General features: G+C 43.8%; 1 protein-coding gene across 3 annotated transcripts in view; it reads right to left on the bottom strand.

Moving 5' to 3' along the window:
- Positions 1-18917, bottom strand: part of CTIF (cap binding complex dependent translation initiation factor) — a 280974-nt gene that overhangs the window by 54809 nt on the left and 207248 nt on the right. The window contains exons 12-13 of one of the 3 annotated variants that reach the window (XM_069746629.1): positions 14586-14639; positions 12231-14139 (exon numbers count right to left, since the gene is read on the bottom strand). The exons of 1 other annotated variant lie outside the window; for it this stretch is intronic. In XM_069746629.1, the coding sequence (XP_069602730.1) occupies positions 13924-14139; positions 14586-14639 (270 nt within the window). In that variant the 3' untranslated portion in view covers positions 12231-13923. Of the gene's footprint in view, positions 1-12230; positions 14140-14585; positions 14640-18917 lie in introns of those variants that run through there. One more of the 3 variants, XM_069746637.1, reaches the window with a different exon arrangement.

The following is an 18917-nucleotide window of genomic DNA, read 5'->3' as shown; positions in this document are numbered from 1 at the left end:
TTATAAAAGAAAAGTTGGGTTCTAAGTTCTGAGAATGAGACGTGTTTAAAAAGTTGCATGCAGGAACTTCAGGATGGAAGCTGTACAGGACAACAAAGAACCAAGAAGAGGAGACTTCTGAGCCTCCATTTTTTCCCATGAAGTTTCCAAAACTTTGAATAGTCAACCTTCAGATAGAAATCTTTTTAAAAGGGCTGTTGATATTGCCACCAACTCTCATGTATCGGGACAGCTTCAGTTGTGGTGTAATTTTTCCTTCTTCAGCTCGTGAAGGATCTCTTCCCTCTCGTGATGACATTGCTAAGAAAATTTGTGATTCCCTTCCCTCAGCAGAGTTTGCAGTGCTCTCGCTGTTCTTTGAACAGCTGCACAGGCCTGTGTGTAATCCTCATACTAACTGCGGTGATTGCTTTCCTTCCCATCTACAGTCCATCTAATACAGACTTGAAGGCATTCCCTCCTCTACATTCTTTGATCTGCTGTGTACCACCACCTTATCTTGTTACTATTATTTACATCAAAATAAAGCAGACAATGGCATAATCATTGTGCGGTCAGATCCACATCAAAACCAGGTCAGCAAGCTATGTGAAGGAGTAGCACAGACTCTACAACAGGAACATTTTTGATGAAAATACTAACCTCAAACCTGTCTCATGTAATAACGTACTTCTGATTTGCATGTTTTCTTAACTGATCCCAATATCATGATGTTCTATGATCCCAGTTATTTAAAATAAATTTGATCTGGTCTTGGCAGCATCCTATGAGAAACTTATCAAGGGTCAGGCTCCTGGACAGCCCCCAAAACTGGTCTAAGGCACGGGACTGTACCATGTGCCGCAGCATGTATCATATCACAGACAGTTTGCAATCCACTGACTACTACAAGAAATAAGGAGGAACCTGGAAAAGACTCAGCCGCTCATTAATTGGCTACAGAGGTGATACACGCTATTGGCGTGATGTCAGCATTGCAAGGAAAAGCACCGAGACCCAAGCAGGGGCGGGGATGTGGGGCTGGACCTGGGGAGGATGAGTTTTTTGTTTTTGTTTTTTTAAAATTTTAGCTAACCTACAATTCCATAAATTCCCGTTTAACCTATCAATAGCTTTGACCCTTTGGAACAGACAGAGCTAGATAGGAGAGGGGATGAAGTGTTTGAACCTGCATTGCTGTACTGTTTTACCATCAGTATTAATGAGAAAGTGGAATTTGATTCTGGTGTCAACCGCTCGTCTACATTTTCTGAAGGAAGTCCCCAAGGCTGAATGAAGTGAATCCATTCTGGAGCCCCCAATAATTTTAACTGAAGATCATACATGAGGGGTTGTATAGCCCTTAAAGAGTGTCACATCACCCAAAGTGTTAACTAAACTTATGTCTATAAAAGTGAAAAAAAACAAAATAGGCACATACAGTACATTTTAGTGTTGTATTTGCAAAAATAATAACTTATTTCACGTGCACATGATGGCACTTTGGTGCACCCTTGACATGGCCAACGCCTTGGTGCGCTGGTTCGCTCTCCGGTTTGCATATTAAACCCTATCCCTCATCTTGACTGACAGCGCTCGCTTGGTAAGAGAGAGCACGATCTTAACATCAATCTGCCTTTCCGTGCTTGCGCTCCGACACTAGACGAGCCCAGACGTGCGCTCACCGTGTCAGCGGTAATAACGGATTTGTTGAAGTGAGCAGTCGCAAGTCAGAGGTCTTCAATGTTTTCTCTGAAACCACTCCCTTGCCACACGGGCATCATAGCGCGAACGCACCCATATTGTAAGCGTGCCGCTGGGCCCATCCAGTGTCAGTGCGCGAAAACAGTTACGCAGATTGATTTTTGCCAACGCTTGCTCTTGCCAATTGTTTTTACCAAGACATTAGTCAAATGCTTCCAGTAGCTATCGGCAAATCAAGAGGCTAATCCTCCCAAACACACGGTAAGAAGTAGTGATGAGCAAACGTGTTGTTTGGTAGGCAATTCCTGCATATGTTGTGGTGGTGGAACAGCCGCAAGACATGCAGCCGCGAGGACTCGAACATAGTATACGAGCACGTCGAAGACACTTGGTTAGCACCCGAGCATGGGCGGATAACACCTTATCTGAGCACGTTCGGTAATCACTACTAGTAAGTACTCGATAAGCACATGTTCTCAATGGGTCAAGGAAGGTAAAGGCTTAAATATCTGTGTGCCGAACGGTTGGCCTAACTTTTCCATGTTCTCTACCAGAGAGCCGCTACCAACTTCTCTGCCATCGGCTCTCCTTGCAGATGAAGCAATGGAATTCCAACCACCCAACCCTTAGGACTCCTCCTTGACATCATCTGTTGGGCAATGAGTCAGGAGGCCCCCATACACGTTAGATGGGCAGCTGATGAGGCAAAATTCAGAAAATTTAGGGTACACAGGGGTATTAAGTCACTGCCTGACTCCTCTTTTCTTTCCAGAAACTGAAAGGATTGGGTGTGTAAAAAAAATCCAACCACCGGATCCATATTTCTGCAACACGCGTCTTCAACGGGAGAGCCAGGAAGCCCAAATTACATGGTCAGCAGGTTTTGCCAAAAAATGCCACGTTCAGCCATTTGCAATAAGAAAATAATATAAAGTAACATGCGACGATATCAGTATGGGATCAATATTACCAGGTTTTTAATCAGCACGATCGATAAGATGAAACAAATGAGTTTTTTTTTTTCTGCACAATAATTAAATATTTATTTGGCTATTCATAATACTTTCCCCATAGTAATTGCATTGTTGTATTAGTCTAGAATAAGCCTCAAAACAGAAGATACAAATTATTCAGCAATTATTGCATATATGCATATTTCCATTGTAGCAGCAACATAAAAGGTTCAATAACACAAAAACATATCCACATAATTCATACCATTGAGGTATTTAGTCATCTTGAGTTATCCGATTAGGGCGTAGTATGGAGTCCGCCCGGTGTCAGATCACTTACGCAATGTAGTATAACACAGTAGGTTTACATGGGTTGTAACAATTGGGACATAGAAGTGGTTTAGGATACAAAGCTTCATTTACAATCCATGATTTTTAGGTGATTTTAGAAAGTCCGTCCAGGATCCGTTGACCGCGGTGTTGCTCGAAAGAGCAGAGGACACAACACCATCAGCATTTATCCCACACGCTGATGGTGGCACAGAGAGGCTGGTCTTACACAACAGACATTTGCTCATAGATTAGCCTAACCGCCCACCTCTACCCCTCCGGAATCTCCAATCCAATTTTCAGTGCGTCTGATCCTTTCTTATCATTGAGATTATGGCCAACAAACGTGTCCTACAGACGATCATCCCCCTTTTGAAACATAGTATTCGACCAAAACATGCATGTCTATGGGGTGAGAGTCATGGGACAAAGCTGCAAGAAATAGTAGATATCATCTACGTACCGCCGGCCGCGTGGAGTTCCCAAAATGGCCTTCTAGGAGACTTTTTTTAATAGATTAAAAATATAAAGTAGAGTGTTTTGTACAGAAACAGCAAGGGGTGCAGGAAGATGTACAGACATTGAATCAGCAAGGGATGATGTAAGATGTACAGACACTGAAAAAGCAAAGGGATGACGGAATATGTACAGACACAACCAGCAAGGATAGAAGGAAGAAATACAGACATTGTACCAACAAGGACAGAGGGAAGATGTACAGACACTGAACCAGCAAGGACAGAGGGATGATGTACTGAAACTAAATCAACAATAGATGTAGGAAAATCTACTTACACTGAATCAACAAGAGATGCTAGAAGATGTGCAGAAACTGAAACCATATGGGTTACATGAACAGACATTCAACCAGCAAGGAAGGCTGGAAGATGGATGTACAGACTCTGAACAAGCAAGGGTTGCAGGAAGATGTACAGGCGCTGAACTAGGAAGGTTTGCTGGAAGATGTACAGACACTGGACCAGCAAGGTATGCAGGAATATGTACAGACAACAAACCAGCAAAGAGAATAAGCACTTAAGTGAGAGGACTGTAATAGGTGTATCCAAAGATGTAGCTCACATTCACATGGCATTTAATGGGGTTGTCCAGTTGGAACAAGTCATCACCTTTCCAGTGAGACCCCTATAGATCACCAGTGCATATCTTCCTCTCTATGGATCTACCGGAGCGCAGTGTTGGCTTTCTCCGGCAGCCCTATAAGAAATGAATGAAGCAGTGGTCGAGCATACGCACTACAGCTCCATGATGATTGGGATAAAAGTGCCCCATTCTGGCAATCAGTGGGGTCCCAATGGTGAGACCCCCACTAATGTAAGCGGACAGGTGATAATGTGTCCCAGTCAGACAGTCCCTTTAACACAATCGAAATATAAAAAGGACAGCGCCACACCAGGAAGTGACAGACAGTAACTTTCTTTATTCTGCCTCCTGCGGCGACATTTCGGTCCGTGAACCTTTTTCAAGCTTGAAAAAGATCCACGGACCGAAATGTCGCCGCAGGAGGCAGAATAAAGAAAGTTACTGTCTGTCACTTCCTGGTGTGGCGCTGTCCTTTTTATATTTCGATTGTGGACTCTCTTGCTGGGACGGACCCCCTGGTGTGGACGAGCGCCCTGATGTCCATGGAGACGGTGTCAGTATTGGGTGCGGTGTAACACATTTGTTAGTCCCTTTAACACGTCACACACCATGATTTCACAACCTTCAACGCAACATTGTTTTCGTCAATGTCAAACTAAAGTCCATTCAATATCCGTGTGCCGCAATGTTACAAAAAATAAAAATAAAATTGTAACTGCAGCCTGTTAACAGTTAGGCTACAACATGGCATCACCCGAAATACTAGAGTTTTTCCTCAAGAAACAGCGCCACCTTTGTTCTCAGGAGGTGCCGAGAATTTCAGCCTCATTTATTCACAGTTTTTCATAACTTTAAAATTCTGGTTCAAATCTGTAAAATTCTCAATTTTCTAACAATAATCCATGAAGACAAACAAGACTAATGCCGTTTTCAAGGAGTCAAGAGAGTCAGATTTATTGTATTTTGCTACGGGCACATACAAAAAACAAAACAAAAAAAACAAACGTAAAGCCATCGAAAAGTCCCAGAAAGCAGTTTTTATTATTACGAATGACACAACTTGATCTCTCCGGAATAATGCCAGCTTTCTGATCTTACACCTGAACCACCCATCACTGGATGAGTATCTGCAGAACTCGTACACTCCTGAAATACTCTGTGCTGCCTTGGACATTCTTCTTGCTGCTTCATTTAATTGCTAACATATTCTTCTCCGTCACATGCAGTCCTGCACTCCTAAACACGAACTCATAAGATCTTCTCCTGAACTACTCTGCTGTAACAATTCCCATAATACAGATTAAGGAGAAGTGAACTTCTAAAAGACCATTTACATTACAAGATCATCAATTTCCGATCATTTCCTAATAATCTTAGGGTACCGTCACACAGTGCAATTTTCATCGCTACGACGGTACGATCCGTGACGCTCCAGCGTCGTAACAATATCGCTCCAGCGTCGTAGACTGCTGTCACACTTTGCAATCTACGACGCTGGAGCGATAATTTCATGACGTATGTGCGATGTAGAAGCCGTTGGTTACTATGCGCACATCGTATACGATATATGTTACACCATGCAATCATGCCGCCACAGCGGGACACTAGACGACGAAAGAAAGTTTCAAACGATCTGCTACGACGTACGATTCTCAGCGGGGTCCCTGATCGCAGGAGCGTGTCAGACACTGCGATCTCGTAACTATATCGCTCGAACGTCACGAATCGTGCCGTCGTAGCGATCAAAATTGCACTGTGTGACGGTACCCTTAGTCTAAACAGGCTGCCAGTCACCTGATCAATGAGCAGAAATAGGTTTAAATGATCTTTTGTGCTGCAGAAAATATAAATAGCTCGGCAGCACATTGCGCTGCCGAAAACAGGAACAGCCTATGTGTACAGAACGAGCGCAGATTGTTCAGTGCGCACCTGTAAAGCGCGGTTTGCCTCTTTAAACAGGCTACTAATTGACTGACGACCGGCAAATATTTACATTGATGGTCGCTTTCAGGTTAACAAACTTTAAGACCTAGATAAATCATAGGTTTATTATAAGATTTATACAGTATCAAACCATACTATATGTCATTGCTTTTTATGAACCTTAGTGATTCGGCGAGTGAAAATGGTTATGTTTGACCATTTCGATCAAAATTTTACACAATTGTAAATTTTACGCAATTGTTTCGGGATTTTTTTGCAATGATCAATGATTACCTAAATAGTGGTTGGTCATGTTGGGACTTTGTAACACATCTGTGGCTGAAGACGTTTCGGTTTTGGCTCATAGAGGAGGGCCCAGAGCTGTTTAACCCTTCTATTATATCGATATTCCCTAATTATAAGCTAGCACAGCCATGGACAGGGGTTGCCATTGTGAGACAGCCCCTTAAAGTCCATTTATATGGTAAGCTTTGTACTGTAGCGTGATGCGGAGGGTTAAACATTTATTACCCAGATGATGGGTTCTGTTGCATACATTGGGTCTGAATATTTCATGAACACGTCTTGCTGAGTAGCCGTAAGTAGCTCTACAGACGTGATCTTGAAGGAAACATGAAGGATTTAATCATTTCCAGCAAGTTTTCTTCCAAAGCCGTTAATAAGAGCAGGCTGAATAATTCATAGTTACTGTCTCAATGCAAATGCACCGTGAAATACAGTAAATACATGTAATGCCATCAAATGGAAAGATCATCAAGAGTCCATGCATTACAAAAAAAAAATCATCTCATCAGGTCATAAAGTCTCCAAGAGGATTAAGAAAATCAATAGAAACTACATCTCCATTCACAACTAAGGAGAAATGAGCTTTCATTCAATGTTTCGAAACAGACATCATTGGATACGACCACATCTTCAAGAAGTCCATCCTATTATTTAGGAACCATAAAAGGTCCTCACGCAGAACCATGTGTGAGCCATCTTTAATCTCCAGAATGAAGGCAGGGCACCTCCATCAGGTCCAATTGGCTACTTGAGTAACAGGCATCAGAAGAACACAGGCAAGTTGGAGTCATGTGGACTTTCTTGCGTCTTCTGCAAATCTTGTATAAATGCAGGAAGATGTGTCCATATTACCAAGCCTATACTGTAAAAGCGACCGTGAGTATACCCATTCATGATGAGGACCTCCAAAACAGACTGTCCTACAAAAGGTGGTGGGTCCTTGAACAGGAACCAAGTATGAGTGTTCCTTACGCTTCAGAATTAGGCAAACCACCTCCATCACATCCCACCGGACAACTGAGCAACATCGATGGATGTAGACAGACAAGGTTGTAGGCATGTTGAGTTAGTTGAGTCTATAACTACATCTGAGCACAGAAGGAATGCAGTCCTGTGCTCAACTTACATTGCTTATCCTATATAAGACAACCCGCAGAACCATGTGTGAGCCATCCTTACTCTCCAGAGTGAAGGCAGGGCACTTCATTCTGGTCCCTTTGGCTACTTGAGTAACAAGCATCAGAAGAAAACATGCAAATTGGAGTCATGTAGACTTTCATGCGTCTTCTGCAAATCTTGTGTAAATGCACATCTACTGAGCATAGAAGGAAGATGTGCTCGTATTACCAAGCCTATACTGTAAAAACGACCTTGAGTATACCCATTCATGATGAGGACCTCCAAAACAGACTGTCCTCCAAAAGGTGGTGGGTCCTTGAACAGGAGCCAAGTATGAGTGTTCCTTACGCTTCAGAATTAGGCAAACCACCTCCGTCACATCCCACTGGACAACTGAGCAACATTGATGGATGTAGACAGACAAGGTTGGAGGCATGTTGAGTTAGTTGAGTCTATACCACATCTGAGCACAGAAGGAATGTAGTCCTGTGCTCAACTTACATTGCTTATCCTATATAAGACGACCTGGAGTATGCAGATTCTTGATGAACACCTCCAAAACTGACTGTCCCCCTAATGTGGTGGGGCACAGGTGCAGTTCCAATTCCATGCCACTTTACCCTAAAAATCCTCCAAAGTCAAGTCACATTTTGCAGATTTTTTTTGCAATTGATGTGGAGGCAAGCAAATGTTTTTTTCTGTAAGCTCTGTTAAGATAGACAGACAAAAATTTCTGAAAAAATCTGTGGCATGTAAATTCATCATGAAGAGCCTTTTATTTAGGCCCAAAGATTGGACGAACAACCATAATAAATTTTCGTTTCTCATTTGATCGCATCCCGATAAGAGAGAATTGATCGTACCATCTCACATGCAAATTCCCCATGTGTAATGAGCACTCATCAACATGCTGTGACGTTAATGAGCACTTGTGGCCAAAATTATCTGCTCATGGAAAAGGGACCATGAAGGTCCCGCCCACAGATTAAAATTGACCAAACCAGCAAATTTCAGCAGGACCAACCATCAAATGTGTATGGTGGCCTCCCAATGCTCTTCCGACTAATGATGTTGCGAAAGGATGTGGACGTTTAAATCCAAGTGCCCGATCCTTTTGCTCTACGGGAAGTAAATTGTCCATCATTGGCAATTTGTTTACGTCAGGGAACAAAGCCTAAGTGTTATGAGTCAGGAGGGATACCCATCATTAGAAAAATTGTTCGGTCAACAACTATCTATGCTGTATGGACACCTTAAGACCCAAGCTCAACACTCAATAGATGCAAAATTGCTTTAAAGGTTTTAAAAATGGCCATAAACCTCTCAAACAGAAGAGGAGTAAAATTACGAAAAATTGCAATGGCCTCAAATTGTTCAGACTGTTTTAGAAGAAGGAGGAGACATTTACTAGAAGAACGTTCAGTACAGATGTCTTCTCAATCTCAGCCATGAGTCGGTATAGACCGGGTCAGATACATTTCATACCCATAACACACCATACTAGCAAGTTCCAGAAACATTCACATTATAATCACAGACATGAGCCAACCAATACAGTCTGCGGCACATTCCAGGTAGATGTTCCATGTGATGCTTTATGAGAACTACAAGAAAAACTTGTAGAGTTTCAGCCCCAGAAGGACCTGGCTTAACCTCATATCTGCCAATAAAAACTCTACCTGCTGGCAATACTGTACTGTGCACCTGTTTTCAATTTCAGTTTAATAATAATAAAAAGTGGTTAAATCTTAAAGAGCTACTCCAGTCTAAAATTACAATTCCTAATTAGAATATGGTCAATAGGGGCAGTATTATAGTAGTTACATAGGGGCAGTATTATAGTAGTTATATTTTTGTACATAGGAGCAGTATTATAGTAGTTATATTCTTGTACATAAGGGCAGTATTATAGTAGTTATATTCGTGTACATATGGGCAGTATTATAGTAGTTATATTCTTGTACATAGGAGCAGCATTATAGTAGTTATATTCTTGTACATAGGGGGCAGTATTATAGTAGTTATATTCTTGTACATAAGGTTAGTAATATAGTAGTTATATTCTTGTACATAGGAGCAGTATTATAGTAGTTATATTCTTGTACATAGGACCAGTATTATAGCAGTTATATTCTTGTACATAGGGGGCAGTATTATAGTAGTTATATTCTTGTATATAGGGGGCAGTATTTTGTTAGTTGTATTCTTGTACATTGGAGCAGTATTATAGCAGTTACAGTGAAGGAAATAATTATTTGATCCCTTGCTGATTTTGTAAGTTTGCCCACTGACAGACATGAACAGTCTATAATTTTAACATTGAGAGATAGAAAATCAAAAATAAAATCCAGAAAGTCACATTGTATAAATTATATAAATGTATTACTGGGTAATCACATTCCTTAAACGAATAGATTGCAAACTTTCCTTAACTTCCTTCTCTGGAGACACTACAGCCTAAAATCCAACACCTCCACCAACGGTGATCAAGAGTTCACAAGGGTGACTGCGAAATGCAAACTCTGTAAAACGATCTCTATGGGAGGTACGGTTCAGTTACATGTGTTCATCATCATCCATTTCTCATAACCAAGTACAAAAGCGAGAGATAAAATATTTCAGTCTTACTCGTATCCTTAAAAGTAAAAACCACATACCAAGCACCGACACACAACGCTATTACATAGAACATTAATGCTCGGGCCAAGAATGCAAGACGTTCATCCTGATGCGCTTTGATGGGAGACTTGGGACGTCAAGCCAAATTTCCTTGTACTCCCTCTGACTGCAGGATGAGCAGAGAACAGGAAACTACCCTGCCTTTCCCCTCTCGTCTTTGGAATTCAACATTTAATAAGCACCAGGAATGATTTACTAAGTCGAGGGTCTATGGAGAAAGTAAATAAGGAAATGGCCGAACAGTGACATCATTTCCTCCGCTGACCTCCAGGAAGTGAAACCCTGACCTACTATTCTTCAGTGCCGATACACCAGCATCAGCCACCTACTCCAAGTGAGGAGTTAAGAAAGAAAGCTCTTCTAGGTCAGAGAACAGACAAGATTCAATCTGGAGACCTGCCCGGGGCTGATCTACACAATGCAAAAATATATCGACATCTCAAAAATTGTCAAGATTTTGACGCAATAATTGGTCACATTATTAGTTGAAGACCCTTTGCCTGAAAAAAAAAATGGATGTGCCATGTTGGAGTTTTCGGCATAAGACCAGACCTGCACATACATTTTTAATTTTTAGTGTGGCTGTGCATGGTCATGTCTGCTTCCAATGCTATCGGACGAAAGTGCCATAGGAAAACAGAATGGTAACAACCACTTTCAAGACCAACATGGGTTGTCGTGGAAAGATTAAGAATGGAAGTTTGACCAAGTCCATGCAGAAGAGCTGTCCATCTTACATGTTCAACGCAGACGTAGGTCTCCTTAATAATTCAGAACCAAGAAAAGACTATATAAACTTGGCCATATAGGCTACTGAAGCCATCGGCCAAAATGACTTCACAACTGATGACTTTCCACCACTTGGAAAGGGCCCAAATGGGATGTCACTTCCTTCACTCGCGATGAAAAGGATAGGCAATGGTGCTCTACCAAATCCAACCATGAAAGAAGTTTTGCTAAAAAGCATGAAGGTCTTAAGTTTTTAAACCAAGAAAAGGCAATTTTAACATACACATTGATTAGACTCACACGTAAATAAGTCTCAACTGGAATTGCCCTTTAAGGTGTGAGAACACCGGTACAGTTTATCATGATCTAGTCATTGCGTGACTAATACCAGCCTACCTATATCAAACACATCGGAAACCACACAAAGACTGCAGTCGCTAACTGTAGGTAGGTAGAAACGCATCTTCCTTAATGAGAGAAGAGCTAATTTGAATATTTCTTCCCCATGATACTTTGCCTATATCAGTTGTATCACTGAGAACCAATACCCACACCCAGAACTAGTACAAACCCCAGAAGACAAGATGAACATTTTAGGCTACTGCACCTCTAGGTGATTGATAATTTTAGAGTTGAGGACACCAAAAATTTAATCTGATTCTTCTTAAAAACCAGTCATGTAACGAGGTGATTCTATAATATAAGCAAAAAGTATTGGGATTAGGACCAGTTTGGCCAAGATTTTGCATGGACAAATCAGATGGGACTCAAATATTTGACTCCTAGGACCAATTATTCCGAATCAAGTCCCCATGGATGGAAAAGAATCTCCGATACAGTCTCATAGGGTCCATCGTTCCTCATCTTCCCCCCATATTGTTCATTATACCAGAAGACGAGGTTTCACGTTCTAAGCCAGTGCAAACATCGAATAGCTTCTGTTTTTGGATTGCACTGCTCGTAAACAATAGTACGCCTCCTATGCTCTCTCAATGCATTAGGATCCTGTCCATTGGATTCATTACTGGCCACCGGGGTGCATTTTGAGGCCATAAAAACGCTACAGCGCACGCGGCCAGCTATAGAGCGAGTGATCAAGTGCTCATTGACATTATTGATCTAATTTATCGGCTATATAAAATGCATCTACTGCTCAATCTGGCAACGTGCCAGCGCTCCAATAGTTTTACAATAGCTGCGGACACAGCCCAGGATGGTTCTTTTAAAGTTCCTGTAAAAATCACTTTCCCCTCCGTCCCGTGGCCATATATTCCCCTTCTCTCTCCTTATACTGTGACATCACACCAGAAGGCAGATCTATCTGTTCAGACACTTTTGTGATGTCATTCAGTGGGAAAAATGTGGCAATTATGCTGATAAAACCTAGAATTCATTTTTTTTTTATTTAAATATCATAAATATGAATAAAAAGCCTCCATGTGGCCAAAGCGATGTAAAAAAAAACAATAAAAGCAAATGATTGGAAAAACACAACAAAAGTGACAGTCGATTGGGATCCGTAGAGTGGGATCCGTAGAGTGGGAACAGCGCCCCTAGTGTTAGAAACGTCACATCGCATATAAGGTTACTTAGGGAAAATACAGCCTAAATAATGAAAATACATTTTTTCCCCTGAAAACAAATTTTGAGACATGATGGCCAACAGGTCCTACAGATCATTAGCATCTGCATAAAATGAGGTGACTGTCAGAGTACGGGATGACTCCTGCTGCACAATTAATGCAAAAATATAAACCCCATATTAGTGTCGGACTGCGGCGCCAAGGCCCCAACAGTGACTGATTCTGGGGGCCCACTGTTTATCAACATGCAATATTACTTGACCATTGTTCACAAATTTGCTTCTATATGATAACTGGGTACCTTGCTGAGTGAATGAGGAGATGCTGCTCTCGTCGGTACATGTTGTATTGTGTGTAATTTGCCATCTGTGGGGCCCACCGGGGATTTCCCCTGCTCACCCGTGGGCCAGTCCAAGTCTGTCCAATGTCAATCTGTGCAACATAGCAAGGACATCACGCATTTCAGGTCTTATAACTATAATCAAGTATCCAACATCCTTGTCTAGGCCCGACCACTGGCAGACTGGCACCACTTCTTCCGCACCACCGCCCGTAGAAAAGGAAAACCAATGCCAACAAAGCATGGCAGACAAGCAAAGAAAAATATAAATAACCCCATTGTATGGCGTAAAGACAACTCAAAGCTTGTAGACCCGGATGCTGAATCTCTCCCCTCTTGCATGCTTACAATGGGTCTTCAGATGTGTGATGGACCGATCCTAACGAATGATGCAAAAGAATAAAATAATAATTTACTACATTATTGCACTGCAATTTTTTTAGGGACTGGTCCCTGGTAAGAGTCAGACTACAGATTAACTGGGTCGGTTAGTATTTCCCTCCAAGTTGCCAATTGGGTAGGCTTTTAGGACGGAGTTGTGTATGATGCTGGTAAGTAACAGGATATTTCCTTTTCTTTTTTTTTAATTCCTATTTCATCCTTCAAATGAAAAAAACAAAACAAATTACTTTAATCATAGAGTGCAAATAAAAACTCAACCCGTGCGGCGTCCTAATACATAACCAACCCGTGCCTCCTAACACAAGACTCCCCGAGCTCCACACGTCCACAAAAGAGGAGGTCAATGATCAATATCAGCTCCGACCCTGCCCTCTTTGTTTCTCCTGAGACATCTGCCCAGACCCACCACCTCCTGCCAGTTGGCCCTGTATAAGCCCCCCAGTATGCTGTGTAAACAATAGCAGCCAGTCGGCCTCGCACAATGTCTTAGTGCGTGCGCTGCGGCTCATACAATATGCTAACGAGACGGCGAAGGGGGTCGTTCTAGAGCAAGGGCCTGGACTGAAGAAGAAGGCAGCACCCCCCATCCCTTTTACTGAATGAGTTCTTAAGCATGCTGTTTGATTTATTAAACACGTGTGGTTCCTTCATTATCTTCGTGAGAAAGGTTGGCGAGTCCAGTTGGTACATCCTGGTCTACGGCAGGGTGGCGAGAATTGCCCCCCTACCCTAAGGATTGTGTCCAGTCGGCTGTTGCCCCTTTTCCTCTACGTCGTCAACCAGTAAGTTTCTGGATAGTCTTGTTGTAGTATTGTGTGATGCTCGGGGTCAGCGGGTTCCAGTTGTTGGCATGCAACTCGATGACCTCCAGTAAGAGAGACCTGGTCAACATGGACTCGGTGGGACACAGCATCTTGTCTCGTGCAGCGGCCAGCAGCTCCGTCATCATCTCGGGCAGCTGTTCCTCCAGCAGACGTCCAGTGCTGTGCAGCTGTCAACAGAGCAGAGGTTACAAGTCACATGTTAAATGGCCGCCCGTCTCAGACGCCTGTGTCTCCGGCTCAGCTGGTGCATGAATGCCAGACACAGACTGACTGGGGAGATGACTTGGGTGACAGACTGACAAAGATAATTGCCCTGTGTGTTCATTAGAGGTCAAGCCAGTGACAGAGTCTCAACCACAGGTGGACGGGGCTGTCACAGACTATCACATATCCCGCAGTGACATGCCCTGTGTCACACAGTCCTCGAGCGTGGTGCCGAGACCGCGGCCTGCTCCATCACTGTGCCCACTGCTCGTGCCCAAACTATGGGATTTACATAGAAACACCTTAACCGGGCGATGGTGCTCCATCCGTTATAATCGGGTTCTAGGATGATGCCCCAATCACCAAAATTAAAAAAAAAAAATGCCCCACAGTGGCTGCAGTTGCTCACCTCCATGGAACAACACAGAACAGCGTCCTCCTTCACGTCGTAAGACTGTAACAGCTATGGGGAGAAAAAGGGAAAAAAACGGGTAAATGCATGGACTCAAAATGAAGGCGAGCGATGGGTGAGGACTACGACGGTTAATGAAGGTGGCTCCGTACAGGCTGCACTATGCATTGTGGGAGAGGGACGGACGTCTGCAGTGAATGGTTCCATTGGGGCTTCCATCTGAATCCCATTTTTTTTTTTTTTTTTAAAGATTTGGATTGAAAGTCAGACACAAAGCTCGGCATCAGGAAAAAGTGAACCTAGCCCAATATGTATGGGGGTCTCCTGACTGTTGGGCGGAGAGAAGGATCGGGCATGTTAAATTACACAGCTTGAGCCCTTTGTTTCTCGAGGAGATAGGCCGCCATCATTAGACTCTGATAGCAGCTCCCTCCCCATTTATAACTCTTGATCTCTTACATTTATGTGTATGAGGGAATGGGAAATAAGAGTTCGGGATCAGCAGAACGCTCGCTTAGCCATCTAAGGTGTATGGACATTTTTAGATAGCGGAGAGGGGAGAAAGCATCTCCTAAACACTTCTCTTGGCAACTTATCCACTATGAGAACAAATGGATTGGACATGTTGAAATGTAATATGCCCAATTGTCCTTTGTTTCCCTCGGCATCAGCCAGCAGAAGGGAATCAACCTTTACCCATCAGATGGACATATCTGGAAAGTTGTATTATGCCTGTGAATAAAAGACTCGACCAAGTTGGTTCCAGTTGGAAGACGCTCTAGTAAGTTGTCCTCCCCGAGGCCTCTGACAAATAACCTCATCTTCAAATGAAACATTACTAGTGATGAACGATGTGCTTGTATAAGGTGTTATCTGAGCATGCTTGGGTTCTAACCAAGTGTCTTCGGCGTGCTCGCAAAATATGTTCGAGTCCCTACGGCTGCATGTCTCGCAGGTGTTCGACATGCAGGGACTGCCAAACAAACAGGCAATCCCTGCATGTGTTGCGGCTGTTGAAAAGCCTCGAGACATGCAGCTGCGGGGACGCAAACATTTTTTGGGCATGCCAAAGTTACCTTAACACCTAATCACACCATGTTCGCTGATTGATTTTGGCATGCTCTGTCGGGAGATGTTTACCATGTGAGTCTATATTTGCCCATCCAGGGGTTGTAATGTGAATTGCAGCCTGTTGTGGATTTTGCAATAGTGCATTGGATCCGTATCATGTGATAGTGGCGCCTTTCCTGGAAATGCGGGTAGACATATCTGTACCCACAGGAATATATGATGTTTGGCCGTTCTTTGCTCCGTAGGGAGAAACCTCATCAATTGAGTACTCTATAGAAGCAATAGATAAGAGCAGTGTATATATCAGCCAATACCATTAAAAAAGAAAATTGTTAAAACCATTACAACCAGTATCCAGTGTGTTTTCAGCATCAGGTGTGATAAGCAAGTGGTGGAGATCACTGGTCTACGTGTCTCCAGAGCCGGTGCCAGAAAGACATCAAGACGGAAAACTCTGCCCTGGGTCAAGTGGAAAACGAAGAGTGTGAAATGTGCGGCAGAGACCACGGTATCCAGGACCCAAACTGTGACTGACATCCTGCTGACTGTAAGGAGACAGTGCAGAGACACCCGTCTATGGGAGAATGAAAGATCGAGGGAAGCTGCCTCCATACACACAAGCCAAACCCCGGGCCGAGCGTCACATGCTACCTGTGGTGACTGGGACTGATATTATACATGTCCGACTACCAACATACATGGACTACGGCTCCACACCCAGATCATCATCAAGAGATAAAATCTCAATATTCTGCTCATGGAGTCAAGATCCAGGATTAGGCGAGTATATGATGTTTTTTTCATTTTAATTAAAACTTGTGGGGGCATCATAAAAAATGGGGATCCAAAAACAGTAAGGGGTGCCTCATACATTATAGGGAGTACTGTGAAGGCTCCTATGAAATGTGGGGCCTATTTAGCTTGGATACTAATGTAGGACCCATCACATTGTGTATAGGGGAGCTGTGGGCCCATCATACCGTGTATAGGGGAGCTGCGGGCCCATCATACTGTGTATAAGGGAGCTGTGGGCCCATCATACTGTGTATAGGGGAGCTGCGGGCCGATCATACTGTGTATAGGGGAGCTGCGGGCCCATCATACTGTGTATAAGGGAGCTGTGGGCCCATCATACTGTGTATAAGGGAGCTGTGGGCCCATCATACTGTGTATAAGGGAGCTGTGGGCTCATCATACTGTGTATAGGGGAGCTGTGGGCCCATCAGACTGTGAATAGGGGAGCTGTACATTAGGGGACTCAATGGATATTATTAAATGTTAGTGAGCACTTAAGAAGTATTATTGTTAGGGGGCACTCAGTATTGTGGCTGTCAATGGAAATATGTTGACACTGTTTTTGAGGGCATTTGCACAGGACATTAATATTTTCTAGGGGGCAAATTTACCATCTAGAAGGCACAAAGGAGGCATTATTACTATATAAGGGGCACAGAGGTGGCATTACTATGTCGGGCAATAAGAAGGGCGCTGTTATTGAGCCACACAGCAGGTGCAGTAATAGGGACACATACGGCAGCAGCGGCTCAGTATTGGGGTATCAGGTGCAGTAATAGGGACACATACAGCAGCGGCTCAGTATTGGGGTATCAGGGGCAGTAATAGGGACACATACGGTAGCAGATGCTCAGTATTGGGGTATCAGGGGCAGTAATAGGGACACAGCAGCGGCTCAGTATTGGGGTATCAGGGGCAGTAATAGGGACACATGGCAGCAGCGGCTCAGTATTGAGGCATCAGGGGCAGTAATAGGGACACATACGGCAGCAGTATCTCAGTATTGGGGTATCAGGGGCAGTAGTAGGGACACATACGGCAGCAGCGACTCAGTATTGGGGCATCAGGTGCAGTAATAGGGACACATACGGCAGTAGCGGCTCAGTATTGGGATATCAGGGGCAGTAATAGGGACACATACGGCAGTAGCGGCTCAGTATTGGGGCATCAGGTGCAGTAATAGGGACACATATGACAGCAGCGGCTCAGTATTGGGATATCAGGTGCAGTAATAGGGACACATACGGCAGTAGAGGCTCAGTATTGGGATATCAGGGGCAGTAATAGGGACACATACCCCAATACTGAGCCGCTGCTGCCGTATGTGTCCCTATTACTGCACCTGATACCCCAATACTGAGCCTCTACTGCCGTATGTGTCCCTATTACTGCACCTGATATCCCAATACTGAGCCTCTACTGCCGTATGTGTCCCTATTACTGCACCTGATACCCCAATACTGAGCCGCTGCTGCCATATGTGTCCCTATTACTGCCCCTGATACCCCAATACTGAGCCGCTGCGGTGTCCCTATTACTGCCCCTGATACAGCAGCAGTGGCTCAGTATTGGGGTATCAGGTGCAGTAATAGGAACACATACGGCAGCAGTGGCTCAGTATTGGGGTATCAGGTGCAGTAATAGTGACACATACGGCAGCAGTGGCTCAGTATTGGGGTATCAGGGGCAGTAATAGGGACACATACGGCAGCAGTGGCTCAGTATTGGGGTATCAGGGGCAGTAATAGGGACACAGCAGCGGCTCAGTATTGGGGTATCAGGGGCAGTAATAGGGACACATGGCAGCAGCGGCTCAGTATTGGGGTATCAACAGGATGAGGAGTTTGTGCAGGTTCAGAATAGATGGCGACGGTGCCGTAAATGTGAGAAATCAGATGTGTCTTTGTTGTATTCTCTACAGAAAAGTCGTGGCTGGAAGAAGTTGTCATGTCGGTCTGGGCAAGATGGAAAAGATGGAAAAAGTGAACGACTCCACCAGAAAGGACGTCAGAGGTGAGTCACCATCTATAACTGTACTGTACTCTCTTACATGTTCTGCAGTACTGGTATATACCACTATGGTAGCACACTGATATTGTCGCCATAAGGTGACATATAGTTATCAGGGGTACCAGTTAGGGGCCCACTCAGATGCTTCGCCCCTCTGAGCTGAACTCCTATCTACGCCTCTGAGTACAGTGATTACAGTTCTGTCTTCTGTGATACAGACATGGGCAGAATAAATTTCAAAGGGAATATTTCCATTTACGGTAATTACTGTACCCAGACATTAAAAACGCTGAAAGTACTTGGGACCCCACCAAGACTGAACTGATGTCTCCAGGGTAAGGAGCGGAGTGAGACGGACTGGTCAGTGCCAGATGCCCCCGAGGACACCTCCGTACCAAGTATAAGCTCTGCAAAAGGGGCTACGTCTTCTCCAGAATCGCGCTCCCTATTCTG

Source organism: Ranitomeya imitator, chromosome 1, assembly GCF_032444005.1.
Source record: "Ranitomeya imitator isolate aRanImi1 chromosome 1, aRanImi1.pri, whole genome shotgun sequence".
Taxonomy (NCBI): Eukaryota; Metazoa; Chordata; class Amphibia; order Anura; family Dendrobatidae; genus Ranitomeya; species Ranitomeya imitator.
This window is presented reverse-complemented; position numbering and strand designations above follow the sequence as displayed.